General features: G+C 34.8%; 2 protein-coding genes across 16 annotated transcripts in view; one reads left to right on the top strand and one right to left on the bottom strand.

The window, feature by feature from the left end:
• The window catches only part of LOC122574787 (NAD kinase-like), a 26,182-nt gene extending 12,731 nt beyond the window's left edge, over positions 1 to 13,451 (top strand). For 7 of the 10 annotated variants that reach the window (XM_043742799.1, XM_043742800.1, XM_043742794.1 and 4 more), the window contains 7 exons: positions 4,204 to 4,287; positions 8,753 to 8,882; positions 9,352 to 9,477; positions 9,600 to 9,771; positions 10,273 to 10,625; positions 11,582 to 11,664; positions 12,260 to 13,451. In XM_043742799.1, the coding sequence (XP_043598734.1) occupies positions 4,204 to 4,287; positions 8,753 to 8,882; positions 9,352 to 9,477; positions 9,600 to 9,771; positions 10,273 to 10,625; positions 11,582 to 11,664; positions 12,260 to 12,452 (1,141 nt within the window). In that variant the 3' untranslated portion in view covers positions 12,453 to 13,451. Of the gene's footprint in view, positions 1 to 295; positions 315 to 4,203; positions 4,288 to 6,893; positions 7,048 to 8,752; positions 8,883 to 9,351; positions 9,478 to 9,599; positions 9,772 to 10,272; positions 10,626 to 11,581; positions 11,665 to 11,720; positions 11,804 to 12,259 lie in introns of those variants that run through there. The other 3 variants (XM_043742802.1, XM_043742793.1, XM_043742803.1) reach the window with 3 other exon arrangements.
• The window catches only part of LOC122574782, a 26,652-nt gene continuing 15,362 nt past the window's right edge, over positions 4,296 to 15,585 (bottom strand). For 4 of the 6 annotated variants that reach the window (XM_043742784.1, XM_043742782.1, XM_043742783.1 and 1 more), the window contains one exon: positions 13,881 to 15,257. In XM_043742784.1, coding sequence (XP_043598719.1) covers positions 15,163 to 15,257 — 95 coding nt within the window. In that variant the 3' untranslated portion in view covers positions 13,881 to 15,162. Of the gene's footprint in view, positions 5,259 to 6,937; positions 7,069 to 8,243; positions 8,295 to 13,880; positions 15,258 to 15,585 lie in introns of those variants that run through there. The other 2 variants (XR_006319192.1, XR_006319191.1) reach the window with 2 other exon arrangements.

The following is a 15,585-nucleotide window of genomic DNA, read 5'->3' on the forward strand; positions in this document are numbered from 1 at the left end:
TGCGTAAAAGTGGTTAAATAAAATCATCAGAACATAAGCGTATATCCGGTACGCAATTGATTGGTCCACAGTGTTAGAGCATGCGTGGCGTACGTCAGGCGTCGCGACGCCAGCGTCGACCCGCCCGTAGCGTCAACGAGCTTCCTCTATTTATTAACTTTTATTTAATAATGAAACGTGTCTGCATCAATTCAAACCCTTTTCTCTGATATCTGAACATATTCTGTGTGCATCATTGAGAACCTCGACGAAACAGCGCGTCTGTTTTGCAAATCGGTCAACATGGACGACGCCGAATTAAGGTAGGACTGGAGGTAGGTGTTGGTTAACCTAAATCTCGTGCGGCGACATGTGCTCGTGCTGATATCAAACACTGTTCGTTTTTTCCAATCTGTCGTTTATGTAACAGTGGCTCGTGATGCAGGCGTGATAGCGTTTAACGATTAATTAACAAAAATAACCGATGCAGAAATTATAGAACTACAACTTTGCATAATTTCGTCGTTGATAAGAGCACAAAAACAGGGGATTAAAGTTAAAGACGATCAAAAAGTTGTGATTTAATTGGTATATACTGCTATCGTCTACGTAAATAAGAATTGAACTGCAGTGACTCATGCATATTTTTAAAAGACGTTCTACAAACTCAAATGTTATCTTTCCACTGTCTAAATCTAAAGGAACGAGACTGTTTGTCCTAGGTTATGTCGCATGGCAACGAAGTAGACCGTTCCAAGTAGAAGGATGACGTTGAGGCCGGCGGTAGGCATCATTAAAGGGGCACGCATTGCAGTTCGTTTCGTACACGTGTACAAAAAGGTCGGAGTACCTGTTGGAATCGGCACAGTGGGAGTGCTTTTTGTTGTTCCTTTCTTTTGTGAACGAGATCGCGTTCACGTTTCGCCAGATACATTCCATTTTTCGCAGCTTGTAGGTCGTTCACAGATGGGCTATGGGCTCCCGTAAACCTTTACGCGCCAATAGCGGCCCCGTTTACAACCGTCGCGTTCGGAATTTCAGAAATTCACGTTCGATGCAATCGATTACCGAACCGGACGTAGCCGTGAGCCGATCGTTTTCTCCTTTAACAGATCTGAAGTCGAAGAGAGAGCCGACAACAGGTTGGGAAAGAAAATCGATCATGGTGTTTTGCAAGCTTTCCATGCACGGCAATCTGGGCCAAGCCACGATTAGGGATACGTGATCGTTGTTGGCGAACAAAAGGGCTATTTCTCTTTCTTTCTCTTCTTCCTTCGTTTCTCATCCAGCGTGTTCATTTTTCTTGAGGCTTCTCTTTCTCTCTTCGAGTTTCTCAATCAATTGAGAGAAAGTTGTGTGTCGAATAGTTGGACCGAGTGAAACCGAGAGGAAAAAGTTACCTAATGATGTCCGAAAGATCGTCATAATAATTTGTAAAGATTGCTTCTCATTTTACTATTTTTTTCTTCGATTTCTAAATAATTCGGGTTCTAATGATTCGGCGGAGTATCCGGCGTCATTTGAGATCAATGACACAACACTACGATCTATACGCTTATACAGAAGCGTACTATCGAAGATTCGTTGCAAGATAAGATAATATAATATGATATAATTGGATATTATTACGTAACGTTGGTGTTAGTGTCGACAAGAACCGCGAAGTTTACGGTATACCGACGGTTCCGTGGAAAGAATCCCATAATTGTTGGCTACCTCCGATCTGATCGTCATTCTGCGTGCAGCCACCTTGGGATTCGGTCCTTTCTAAAAAGTTACTGCCTTCGAGAGAAATGTTCGCTGATACATAATGTTACGCTTGTGATCACTTCCCTTGGTTTTGGACGGTGACAGTGATGTGAAAATTTGATAGTGTTTGTGCAACAGTGAATTTCTTCGAGATTTCTCGATAATATTAAGAGGGAGACGCCGATTCTATACCACATAGAATCATTGGCATGCATCGATTAATAAAATTGAAATAAATAATGCACGAAAGATGGTTATTGATGGTTCGTTTTATTTTTGAATAGGATTTTCCAACATGAGTTCGGAGTTAACAAATTAAAATCTTTTATCGTCGCTGGTAAATAATTCGTGGATTGATGATTTAATTATTAAAATTCATCGAAAAAGAGAAAGGTCGTGAAACTTGTTGCGAATTCTCAACTAATTGGCGATCGTCAGGTGTAACTGATCGGTTGATATCGCGAATCTTGGACGAGATTAACGTTCAAGGTGGAAGTAGAGATACGAAGTAGTAGTATGTTTAGTTTATTTATTTTCACTCTTTAGTATATACGGAGAGAATCACTGGCAAGTTAAGTTGCAAAATAATGTTATGTTTAGTTAATTTAGTTGCACTGTTGAGTAACACGAAGAGCATGACGCTCTGATGAAGGCTGTTGTAAGACTTCCTCAAGAAGCTTCGTCTGGTCCTTACAGATTAACACTCCGCCCCCTGGTTTTCCTTCGTACCATTGTTTCTATGGGAAGGGAATCTATTCTTTCAAATCTTGTAATTGTGTACTCTCGTGGGCACATATCCTCTTGTTTTGTTGTTTGTTTCCGGATGTCTACTTTAGACTTGGTTTATAATGACATATAGTTAAATTGGGTTAGGTTGGTGTTAAGTTTATTACCCTCTCTAATGAGGTCCGCATTGTAAAGTTTATAACCATAAAATCAAATCAAAGGTAGGAAATTCCGACTTTCCCAAAAAGGACAAAAGTATTGCCCGAGTCATGAACGAACGGCTACTACAAATCCCGAACAAAATTATTTAGAACCATCGACTAATTTATTCATGTATACATAATTTTGCCAGTGCTATACTGTAAATATTAAGTAAATTAGTGGAAAAGGATATGACGAGAGAGGCTCGATGCAAAGCAAAAAGGCGCCCTTGAGAGTAAATCTTACTATTTCTTGGTAACTCGCTTAGGGGACATCACATTAATTTCGCATTAGTCGACCTTCGGATTTTAATGACTGCATAGTTCCGCAAAGCAAAGACGATTTTGCAACGTTTCAAGAATCTTCGTGTTTCCAGGTGAATGATATCCTACTGTTGCGACTAAGCTTTTGCTAAGGTTTTCGCGTCGACTCTATCATGAAGAAAAATTGCTGCTATTAGCGGTTACTCGAGCCGTATCGTATGATATATCTGTTTCATCGAATGATATAACTGTTGTACGCCAACTACATATTTAGGGGAACAACAGAGTGGAACACTTCTAATCCAACTGAATATTTAAACACTATATTCTGCTCTGAATAACGTTATATGTGTATATGTATATCGATGCTAAGAATAAGGAATAAGCTAGAAGATAAGTTAAATGGACTTTTTTATGTAAGATCTGAGAAAGGAATTAAATTTAACGTAGAACTGATTAATTCGATAAAAGTCTTACAAAATGGCAGACCAAATCTCACCTTTACTGGATATTCAGTGCAATGACCATTTTCATTTTAATTGCGAAATGCTTGATCGTCTTAGGAACGGATCGATCATCTCCTCGGCAGACAATATTCCACGAAGCAGAGTGCTCAGGTAGACACTGTTTTTCTTCGAAAATTTATAATCATGTGTCACAGTTATGAGCGTTATGAATTAGCAATTCTACTAAGTTTCTGCATAAAGCAATTACCGTCCTATTTATTTATTATGTATATACATTACGTCGAATTAAAAAAAAGAAACAGAATATTCATATACTCGAATACTGAATTTTAATATTTTCACATATATATGTATATTGTATATGTCTATTTGCCCGCTGCTAATATATTGGCCATTCAGTTTTCAAAGGTCTCATCATTTTTTTAGTTTTTAATGATATTATATAACTAATAATTTAATTCCCTATGTCGTCGATCAGTTACCCGATATTTTTTCATCGCTACTTCTAGATATTTTAATTACCATGTATCAAGTCATTCATGCAAATGTATCTTATTCATATGATGTTTACTATTAATTCTTTATCTTGACGTCAGTGCCCGCTTGTTACTTCGTCAAAGATTTCATTAATAACAAAATTCCAAGATAATTAAAATACAGAGCTCTTTCCTCGTTTTAAGGCGACAATAACAGAACTGTGTTATTTCTTATGGAAAGTGGAAAACAGATAGATTAGATAAGAATGATAAAATGTTCGTAACTGTCATAACGATGACCTTAATTGTTTATTCACTTGTTTTTTTTTTTTTTATTTACAGGAGAACTAGAAGTCTAAATGCACCTAGTCCCATACAACAATTTGGGCCATGTGGGCGTATCATGAAAAATTCAGCAATGATCATGTGAGTACACATATAAATTTCGAAAATATGTATTAGATCATTCCATAAATAATATAATATGTAACTTTAAAATGTACAAATTTTGTCAATTTTATTGAGGAATAATATATTATTTATTTTCTGGCGCTATGCTCCACCTTTCTAGGTGTTCTTGCACAATTGAATTGATACTGTTATCAGTTCAATATTAACGCAATTTTCTTTTTTTTATTATTTATTTAAATTTTACAATTTGTCCAGTAGGACATTTGGTAAAATATTGTAGCTTAAATATACATAGCATCTTCGTGTTTGTTAGGTTATATCCTTTGTGCTTAACGCAATTTGACGCAAGTTACAAATTCTCAGTGTTGATAGATTGTTTTGCATAATAATAAAGCGTGTAAATTCTACGCGCCAATTTTACAAATCACAATTTGTTTAATTATCTAAAATAGTAAAATTGTTCGGTAAAAATCCATAATCTACAACTTATCATTTATCGATCCATTAACATGTTGAATGTCACGCCAGTTTTGCAAGGTTTGGCCGTGACAATTTTTTATCATGCGATACATATAACGTTGAAATATTACCTGCAAAAAATATGTTACGGTGTATAATCATCATTAATGAATTTATTTCATTGATATCATCAGTGACCCCCCCCCCCATAGTGCAATTTCGCTCGATTCAGTTATTTTTTGCGATTATCAATTACCTCATATTGTTTCTTCGCGTTGCTAAATAACTGTTCTATGTTGTTACGTCTTATCATAAATCATAATCCATCCCTCAGTCATACTTATTCGGACACGCAATAATCACAAAAAATCGTTACAAAATTTAGCATTCTCTACCTTACTGTCAAGGCCCTTAATTGTTATTGAACAGCTTTCAAGTCGAAACGTTCCTTAGGGTTGTTGTTCAGGGAAACACGGAAAAGTGGGTGTTCCCATGTTCTACAGCCATTGGTGGGGGGCGCACATAATCTGTTTCGACGGTTTCACCAATAAGCAATCTCGTCATTAAACCTTCTAGATCTATTCTAAACCTTCTAGATAGATTCATGTATAAATAAAACTATTTTTATATGTTTTATACTGCATTAATTTCGCCACACCATTGTAGTAACGATGGTAATGATAAAAAATGTATATCTATTGACATTTGTTCTTCTCTCTTCGTGACTCTTCTTGGTGCTCCGGTCACCGGTGACCCCCATGGCATTCAACGTGTTAATATTATTAGTTAATAAATTATTATATACAAGAACGCCTTGATAATTTTTAAATTTTTTTATTGAAAAATTCCAAAAACTGTGGTGCCAAATATTGCATTATTACTTTAGAAAGTTGTTTGCCGGCCAAATGCAGAATTTTCAAATATATCCTTTTATCCTATCCAGTGTTGAACATTGACACGGTAAAATAAAGTTGCTTCTCGACTCACTGCTACCGATTATTTCTTTATTAATAGCTATTCATAATTCCATTTATAATTCTTCTGATTAGCATAAATTTTAAACATTATCTGATTTTCTATTGACGTTATTCGCGCTATGCATATGAACTGTATATGTATGATGTCGAACGACTTTACTGTGAAAATATTCGATAATTCCAAAGTTTAAAAAGTCGTACAAAATTGGAAAGTATCTTCCTTTGCTCTTTTTTTCGTCTCGGTTAATTAGAAGGTGAGTTTACGAAGCAAAAGAGAGCGTACCAAATAAAAACTACGCTACACGCGAGTATTTTGACCCAATTATCCGTGACAATAACTTCTTAAGCGAACCTAAGCGTTATTTTGCCAGTGTGAAGTAGAAAGCGGTTTTATAAACTCAAGAGATACGTTGTTAGCGAACAAGTTGAGAACCAAGTAGGATATCTTGATCTTCTCAAGTAATATTATGTTAACAATGTTGCTGTCATTGTGACAATCATATTATGCAATGAAAGAATCGAGAAACAACTATACACTGCGTTTGATTCTGAATATGTTTTGTACACATCATTGTCGAGAACTTTCATAACAGTATCTAGTCTCATAAATTTCATGAATTAAAATTAGTGCGCACTAACATGATTATAATAATTTAGTGATTACTCAACATATACAGTTTATGTGCGTAAATGGGAAAGAAGTCGATTAACGATTCTTTTTAGCATATCATTATTTTTGAACGTAAATCGACACGATTCGTGTGCTTAGGTAAGCTTTTATTTCAAGCATTTTTAATATGAAAATTAAGACGATTCATCCATTTATATACACATGCAATTAGTATTCAGGTCGATCTGTCAAAATTGTTTAATTAATAATCTTCCGTATCGAGAAATCGAACGTATCAAATTTTGCAATGATCAATTAAAATTTTTTTTATAAATCTCTTACGTCAAAATTCCAACCAATTTACTTTTTATATCTGCATAAATGCGACCAAAGACTATAAATCGCAGTTGAACTTTGCGATCATTATTGAACGATTGAAATGTTAATATGCATTAAATATATTTAGAATTAATGAAATTTCTTGAAATAATAATGAAGTCGATGAAGATACGATAACAAATAAAGCCGTGCACGTGTATCAGTTATTCGCGTCATTTCAAGTATTCTGCATATAAGAACGCCCCACGATGCTCTCACGTGCATACGAAAGGTCTCGTGCGCTTGCGCATCGTCCAACTGTTTACCGTTAAAATACGTAGCGCTGTGTTCGGTCCACGTTCAGTACGAGTACGACTCTCATTCTAGTGTCACCATGGTTGGAACTATCAGGTAGGTCTGACAAACTCCATCCTTTGACAGTAAATAACCAAATCAAGAATTACCGTCGTTTTCGCTTTAGTCATACACACCAGTGGATACTTATCATCGGCTTTCTATCGCAACTACTTATCAGTGACAATTTTTGGTGCTTATGTGATTTGGCAATTAAAAGTTACACAACGGATTCGACACAGAAAAATAAAAACATTACAAGTTGACCTTAAAAATTACACAACAAACTCAGCGCAGAAAAGTGGAAACGTTAGAAGTGAATCTTCGGTTTATGACAATTGGAAATTATATGTCATATTATATATTTCTGTTGAGTAATGCGCAAGTACATTCCCTACGAAATAGTTTCTCTACATTATTTTCATTTGTATATCTTATCATTTTTTTCTAAATGTTTTTAATAAAATTGTTGACGTAGACCTTCAAGAACCGGTAACGGTAATGAATGATATAAAATCAAGACAATGACCGCGTTCGATCATAAAATATGTACATAATCGCACGTTTGATCCCCGTGACCCTAATTTACTGATAAGATTTGCAATCGATTACCTTTATGTTAACATTTAGCCAACCGCGCGCGCCACAGCGAACTATACGTTTCCGCCGCGTTCGGATAAGCTAACCTACGCTGTCCACCGCATATTTTTCCAAGTATCGAGGACTAATATTCGTTACTTAAAGAACAAAGAAGTCTAATGCGGTAATGATTTTATTTAACGATTATATCTGCAAAAGATCAAATTAAAAGTATACATTAAAAGTATAAAAAAATATAGGCAAAATTTAAAACATTAAAGATGTCTAAAGACAGATAACACGATTTGAACGTGAAATTACAAATTCATAATGGATTTTAATATCTTTTTACAGTGTGGTATCGTTCGATTATAACTTTATTTAGTCATAATTGCTGGTGTAACTTTTTAATTAATTTTAACACCACTAATACTTTATAAAAGTAGAAAAAGTGGCGCAATTAATTGGGAATAATTCCAGATAAACAATAACTGATAATAACAACAACAACAAATGAAAACGCGTTGCTAAAGTCAAAAAGAGAGATCTCCCCGTTCGTTTACGCAGCGATGTTCTTCACAGAAGGGAGGTCTCCCTATTCGGTTGGCTAAGTGTTAAGAAGAGTTCGAGTCGCGCGCGGTAGCTCGTAAAGTATGTTAAAGAGTTCAACTCACCGTATCTTTATAGATTGACAATATTCATTAGGTATAAAAGTCCAATTCATCCTGAAACGTAAAAAATTCCTATCAATCAGAGCGTAAAACTTCTACATAAGAACTTGTCGATATTATCACTAATTACACCATGTCATGTTTAAGACTAAAGTTTTGTAATAATAAAGCCTCCAAAAGAATCTCTTGATATTTTATCGTTAAGAAGTGTTTAAGCGATCAATATTATCGGGAATATCATATTTTTTGCCCATGATATTATTGTCAATATCATCGCCAATATTTAAGGCACTTAAATTATCCTACGTAATAGACATTACATAGTAATTATCTCAACATTATCCTACGTAAGAGACCTTCTGGACTCTACAGAATCTTTAGATAATTCGTATACGTATATTGTTAATACAATGTTGAAACCCTTAAATATCGACAATAGTATTGATCGTCTAAACGGTCCTCTAGAATTTCATAGAATTTGATTAACAATTTTGCCGTTTATTTTATTGCAGGACCATTCAGGATCCAGCCTCTCAGAGGTTGACATGGTATAAACCGCCACTCACTGTTCTAGTCATCAAGAAGGTCCGTGATAACTCGGTATTGCCACCGTTTGTACAATTGGTTACGTGGCTAATAGAAGTAAGTATTATTCTCTTCTGTCCGACCATTTTGTATGTCTATTGTATAATTCATGCAAAAAAATTCCATCGATTCTTTGACTGTTCGATCATTATAATTGTGCAAGTCATTGGGCATAAATTGAGATCGATGACCAGATCTACTGGACAAAGAAGAAAACTATATTCGAACGTCCGCATATATTATTTAGACGATATCATACTTTCACTTGTGTAATCATAGACAGACTAGTTTCTTTGTGAAGACTCTGTGCTCGTGCCCTGGTCTATCGATTTGAATCACGTGATTGTACGACTTTTTTTTCATACACTTATCTACACTTAGTCACATATCTTTGTAATATATTTCTTGCAGAAGCGAGGTTACGCATTTTTTAAATCTAATGACCAACTTATCTAAAGGCCAACGAGCATTTTTAAATTTTCTATGTTTAAAATTTATGAAATTTAATGTTTGAATGTTTTTGTAGGAAAAACGAATGGTAGTGTTCGTCGAGGCGTCTGTTCTGGAAGATCCAGCCTTAGCTAGGGACCTCAGATTTCAGGAAGTTCGAGATAGGCTACAAACTTTCAGAGATGGCACGGACGACCTTCAGGTAATCATTTTTAGCCACTATAAAACGTTTATTTTTGCTCTTATTAATTCTCAATAATTGAAATATGTTTCTATTGTATTATTTTATATTATATGTATCATTATTATATGTTTTTATTCAAGGATCGTATTGATTTCATCGTCTGTTTGGGAGGAGATGGAACTCTTTTATACGCTAGTTTATTATTTCAACAATCCGTACCACCAGTCATGGCATTTCACCTTGGGTCGTTAGGATTTCTCACGCCTTTCGAGTTCGATAATTTCCAGGAGCAAGTAACAAATGTACTAGAAGGTAAGCACGTAAAACTTCTCAATGATGTTCTCAGCGATAGCGATAATCTACGTCCTTTAATATTTCCCTGCTTTCTTCCTTGTTGATAACGCAGGGCTTCATAATATTTAACAAGAACGCAAGCTCTTGATATATTTTGTGCAACTGTTATACATTGCCAACAATTCTTCCACGTGGTCATTCGTTATTCACATTAAAATGCATGACAAAGACAAAGAAGGATTTTACTATATAGCAATTATAGCGCTATTAGCATCATATTTATGACGGCAACCATTGACATCATCATTAAATCAACTCTCTGCTCAAGTTAGCTTAGCATTTAATATTCTTTATTTCACTGATATATTCTTCTAAACATTTGCATCGACAAGAAAAAAATCATATGAAACAATTAAGTTGTCTATTGAAAACCTATTAGCACCCGAGAGCTGTGCTTGAAAGTTGGCAATGTGATAAAAAGCGGTTTATAAATCTGACGATCATTTGCCTTGTCTTTAGGCCACGCGGCCTTGACCCTGAGGAGCAGGCTGAGATGTATCATCATGAGGAAAGGAGAAGAAGATAAGGAGGCGAATCCACCAACGAATTTGCTGGTGCTGAACGAGGTCGTGGTGGATCGAGGCCCGTCCCCATACCTCTCGAACATCGACCTCTTCATCGACGGCAAACACGTGACCAGTGTGCAGGGTGACGGCCTGATCGTGAGCACGCCGACCGGGTCGACTGCGTACGCTGTTGCGGCTGGAGCCAGCATGATTCATCCTTCAGTACCTGCGATTATGATCACTCCGATCTGCCCTCACTCTTTGTCCTTCAGACCGATCGTTGTGCCCGCCGGCGTCGAGCTGAAGGTATTTCCGAATTTTTTTCACTATCCTACCAATGCGCCGGACACCTTTTATAGTCAGCACAAGTTTCGGTACAAAATGTCTTGAATTGCGAAAAAGAATCGAGAACGTAAACTCGGAAAAATTTCGTAACCGTACGAGAATTTGGTTACTAGACTGTAATTGTAGAATTCCACGAAATTTTATTTGCAATAATCTATTTTTGTTGGAACATTCTATTCGAGAAGATTCTGTCTTATTAACTGAGAGATTCTATAGAAATCGTTTGATCAGAGATTTTAGATTTTCACAGTCCAGTATCATAGAATTTTTAGAATCGAGAAACTTCAAAGTGATAGTCGATACTGTAGTTGTAGAGTTATGTAAATTCAGATTTGCAATTGTACAATACAAGTTGATGTTTATTATAATGTAGAGGAGGAGTCTTAATCAAAGATTTGAAGCTATCACGGTGCTGCAGAATTCTTAAAATCAGACCTTCTGGATGTGAGCCAATTCTTGAGGGAAATGCTTTTCAATGTTTTATCATCATTGCAGCTAGGAAACCTCGATTCTAAAAATTAATGTAGCGTTAATATAATAGTATTTCCGCGTGGGTCACTAAAGGTTCCTTATCATAATGGTGTCAGTATTTTATTACGTTGCCATACAAGGAAACTTGGTGGATATCGGCCGCATTCTCAGACCATGCACTGCTTTGTTATCCTCTGAACAAATTTTCGAACCGTTGTTCCAACATATATTCCAGAGAATGTACGCTAGATACCATCAATTAGACTTACTAAGTTGTAAAGTAGATTCATCCTGTTTTTATATTTCTTGCGACATGTGACATGTGTGTAAGAACAGAATGAATTTATGTCATAACCCAATACATTCTGTTGATAAAGAAAAAACAATTGTTAGAAGATATCGTGCTCCGTTGTTGAAGATTAACTGGAAGTCCTTTTCTATCATAGATCTCAGTTTCACCGGATAGCAGGAACACCTCATGGGTATCGTTCGATGGCAGAAATAGGCAGGAACTTTTTCATGGCGATAGGTAAAGATCAATCAATTTCTGAATCTAACTCTCTGCATTTTTGGCTGCTATTACAGATAATGGCTAACAGCAGGGACTGTAGCACAGCTTACGTCTCCTTTGATGGTCGCAATCAACAAGAGCTACGTTACGGGGACAGGTCCGTCCTACTATTAAATACTATAAGACTTTCTGTCTTTTCTTATCTTCATCAGTTCTAAAAATTCCAGCTCTTCTAAAATATTGCAACTTATTACGACATTCTTTCATACATTTTCGAATTTTGTTCTTCCTTCTGAAGTACGTTTCATTTTTCAATGTTTCCATGGTTTCGGGTTCATGAAGAGAGATTTTGATTTCACGGTTTTGGTTTCAACTCACTTGGAGAGTTTCCTTACAGCTACAACTGATTGTTTCTCAGATTTCCAGAATGTAAGTCAACTTACATAGCTGAAAGAATATGATATTTTCCTAGAAACGAGACGTTAGCTGTACTGCAAGCTGAAAGTACTATCGATGCTTCATCTGCTATTACTTATCACTGTTATCATGTTTCCATATCATATATATATATATTTTTTTTTACATATTTTTAATGTTTTTCTACTATTTTCAGTCTAAGAGTAACCACATCCATCTACCCAGTGCCCAGCATTTGCGCTGCGGACCAAATTACCGATTGGTTCGATTCATTGGCAGAGTGTTTGCATTGGAACGTACGCAAGAAGCAGAAACACTTGGACGAACTAAGTGATTTGACCCATTCATCCAGTAATGACACTTTGGACTCTCTAGATCGCGACAGCTAGGCCAGGCAAGAAAGTCACAATGCACTGCCTTAAAAACAGATCTTAAAAGATCATTATGATTTATCAGTAAGGTCTGGTCTCAAAGAACTTCAATGACTCACACGATCCACGAAAAGAACAAGCCTAACCTGTGTTCATTTTATCATAAGAATAGAGGAGAATGAACTCGTCTAGTAGTCGCTGAAGAAACTGAGAAATCGTACGTACCCTCTAAGCGTCATTAGGGATGCATAAATTCACGGTACACCGCAACTGAAAGCAACAAAAAGAACCTAATAGTATTTGGATGCGTCGTAAAAAACAGTGGATTAGCTATGTTGCAGAATTGCGAATTCTTCAATCCGGATTCGTTTTTACGAGATGAAGGATCATCAAGAATTTACGTATAATCTATAATCTGTTTTCCTGTATTTCCAACGCTCTACGCTCTACGACGACGTTCTAATATGTGAAATCATTTCGAAACGGATCTTCATTTCCTTTCTTTTCTTCTTCCTTCTTTTTTTCTTATTGAATTGATAGACTTTTGTTAACATAGACAATATTGAAAATAAGGTTAAGAAACGCGAGTTTCTATTGTCTAGTAGTAAAAAATTATTTAAGAAGTGATTATATCAGAACTATTAAATTGATTTGTGAAAAAAGCATAGTTAATACAATTATTAATATTCCTTATAAGTAAACAATATTAAAGAAAAAAGTGTTGATTATAAAAAACATTTCGCATCACACATATATAATTATTTATTTTTCATTAATGTTGATGCATTTTAATAAGTATATGTTTCCTATGTGGATTCATATTCTGTTAATGTTATCAAATTGGTTCTATTAATTGTAACAAAGAGCACATAACTAAGAATCAACTAAAGATATTGTTGTTGATAAGTTTTGTGTTTTGACAACGAATATGATCCGGTTAAGGATCATTTTTTTGTAAATGTTGAATGTACTTTTCCTATAAATGAAAATTTTTAATAAAGACATTTTTGTACTGCATATAAGGTCTACATCAATAACATCTAACACAATAATCTAAAATACTTTCAAACATTGCAAAAGATATAAACCATGATAAGAGAAACAATTTATTTTGTTCGATAAGGAGTAATACACCAAAATATAAAATTAGATTAAAAAACAAATTTATGCTGAGATATAAATGAAAGTAAAAACAATTTGAGATATAATAGATATGATATAAAGATAATACATATGCTTGACAATGAATTAACAAAATAGTATTTTCAGTAAACAACTTATACAGATTAACATAAAGTTAATACTTTCTTTTAATAAAGAAATAAGCTAATACACAAAGTTTAATAGTTTAGGCACTGGAACATTATATAATTTCAAAAAGCTCTATTTCTTAAAAAATACCTCTTTTCATTAAAAGAAAATATAAAACAGCTAAAAGACAATCCATCATATAAAAGGTAGGAGTCAAACTTAAAATGCGTTCAGTATAAAGGCATTATAAATTTCGACATCAAACCATTTATTTTTGAACAACTAGGCAATTAAATATACATTATGTACAGGAATTATGTAGGATTTATGAGAACATGTTGCCTTCTTTGTTAAACAACAACAGCATATAATAATAAGTAACATAATCTTTCAGATGGGCCATTACAACATAGTGAAGTACTTAGTGCTTGTACCAAACTGTATTTATTCTATATGGTCCCACCTAAAGTATAGTAATAGAAATCCAGCACGGATTTGCGCTGCTTAATTAACGTAAAACATAAATATCTATGTCTAAGCTCTTACATTTGGTTGCATCAGTCGTGGGCATGACATGTATATGCGTGTATTACTTTGCACATACATGTGCAACGTGTACATGCATACATGTCAAGAGAGTAACCTACTTGGTAATCTAACATGATCTAATCTAATTTAATATTAATCAATCTACTGATTCGATTTCACTGGTATGTACATCATTAAATCATACTAAAATTTAACTCTAATATTATTCGGAAAATAACGGGTATTTCGATGTTTTTCCCGTAGAAGTCACGGTCTATACGCATACCACAAGAAATGATAAAAAAACAATAAAATACAACTTACCACTACTGCACTTAAATAACACGGCATTCCATTTTTAAGTTAACATCTTGTTTAAATTAAAAAGCAGTCTATAAAAAAACTTTTACTGGGATTATATTCACTCTCTCACCAGTTCACCACTAATGCAATTTTCGCGCATTTTTTACTTCGTTACTGCTACGAAACTAATTACAATTATGACGGCGCATCTGTCTGCGTTTTGTATTGCGCGCGCTTAGAACAATAAAAAAAAAAACCCCAGAATGTCGTCAGTATGATTTTTGTATAAAAAATATTAAAATTTTTTTGATTACATTAATGAATTTAACGCATTCATTTATGCAAGAATAATTGCATATGCATTGCATAGCAATGGAAAAATTTGTTTTTCCATTTTGTTAACGAATTTATAAAGTATGTAGTTATGATCGATAATCGATACAAACACGTCACACCTTAATAATGACTATTCTTTCTACAAAAGTGTATTTCACACTTATTGTTGGTATGTGTTTGAATCGAGCAACAGTTCAAGGATTATGTTCTATGGTCTTCGTAAAAATAATCCTTGTTTTTTCCAAGGATAAAGTGCAACGTGAATGATTGTCTATTTTCTCACAGCATGTAAGTGTTTTTCTCTTCCACTCTAATGCCTGCAGTTGACGTACGTCTCCGTTTTTCCATTTACGATGCGAACGTAACGAGTACAGGCTCGTACGAAGAGTGCAGGTACTCGCTGGTCTGTAGAAAAAGAAGACGCTGTTGTAAATATGTTTTATAATAGGTAATGTCATTAATTATACTAAGACTAAATCTTTAAAACTATTTCTCGAAATATTTATATAACTATTCCAAGTAAATTATGCGTTACAAATATATTTGCTGTTACGTTATGAAAAATGTAGCTATCTACGAGATAAAAATTTAGTCTCAATATGATGGAACTGGCTGCGCGCCAGTGTGAAATCACGACAAAAACCACACAGCATCGCCAATACAGCAAAACTCGCAAACTATTAATCGCGATGGTCAACAATCGCGACTGTTTGAATCATTTAACTTATTCAAA

This window comes from Bombus pyrosoma, linkage group LG14 (assembly GCF_014825855.1).
Source record: "Bombus pyrosoma isolate SC7728 linkage group LG14, ASM1482585v1, whole genome shotgun sequence".
Classification (NCBI taxonomy): Eukaryota; Metazoa; Arthropoda; class Insecta; order Hymenoptera; family Apidae; genus Bombus; species Bombus pyrosoma.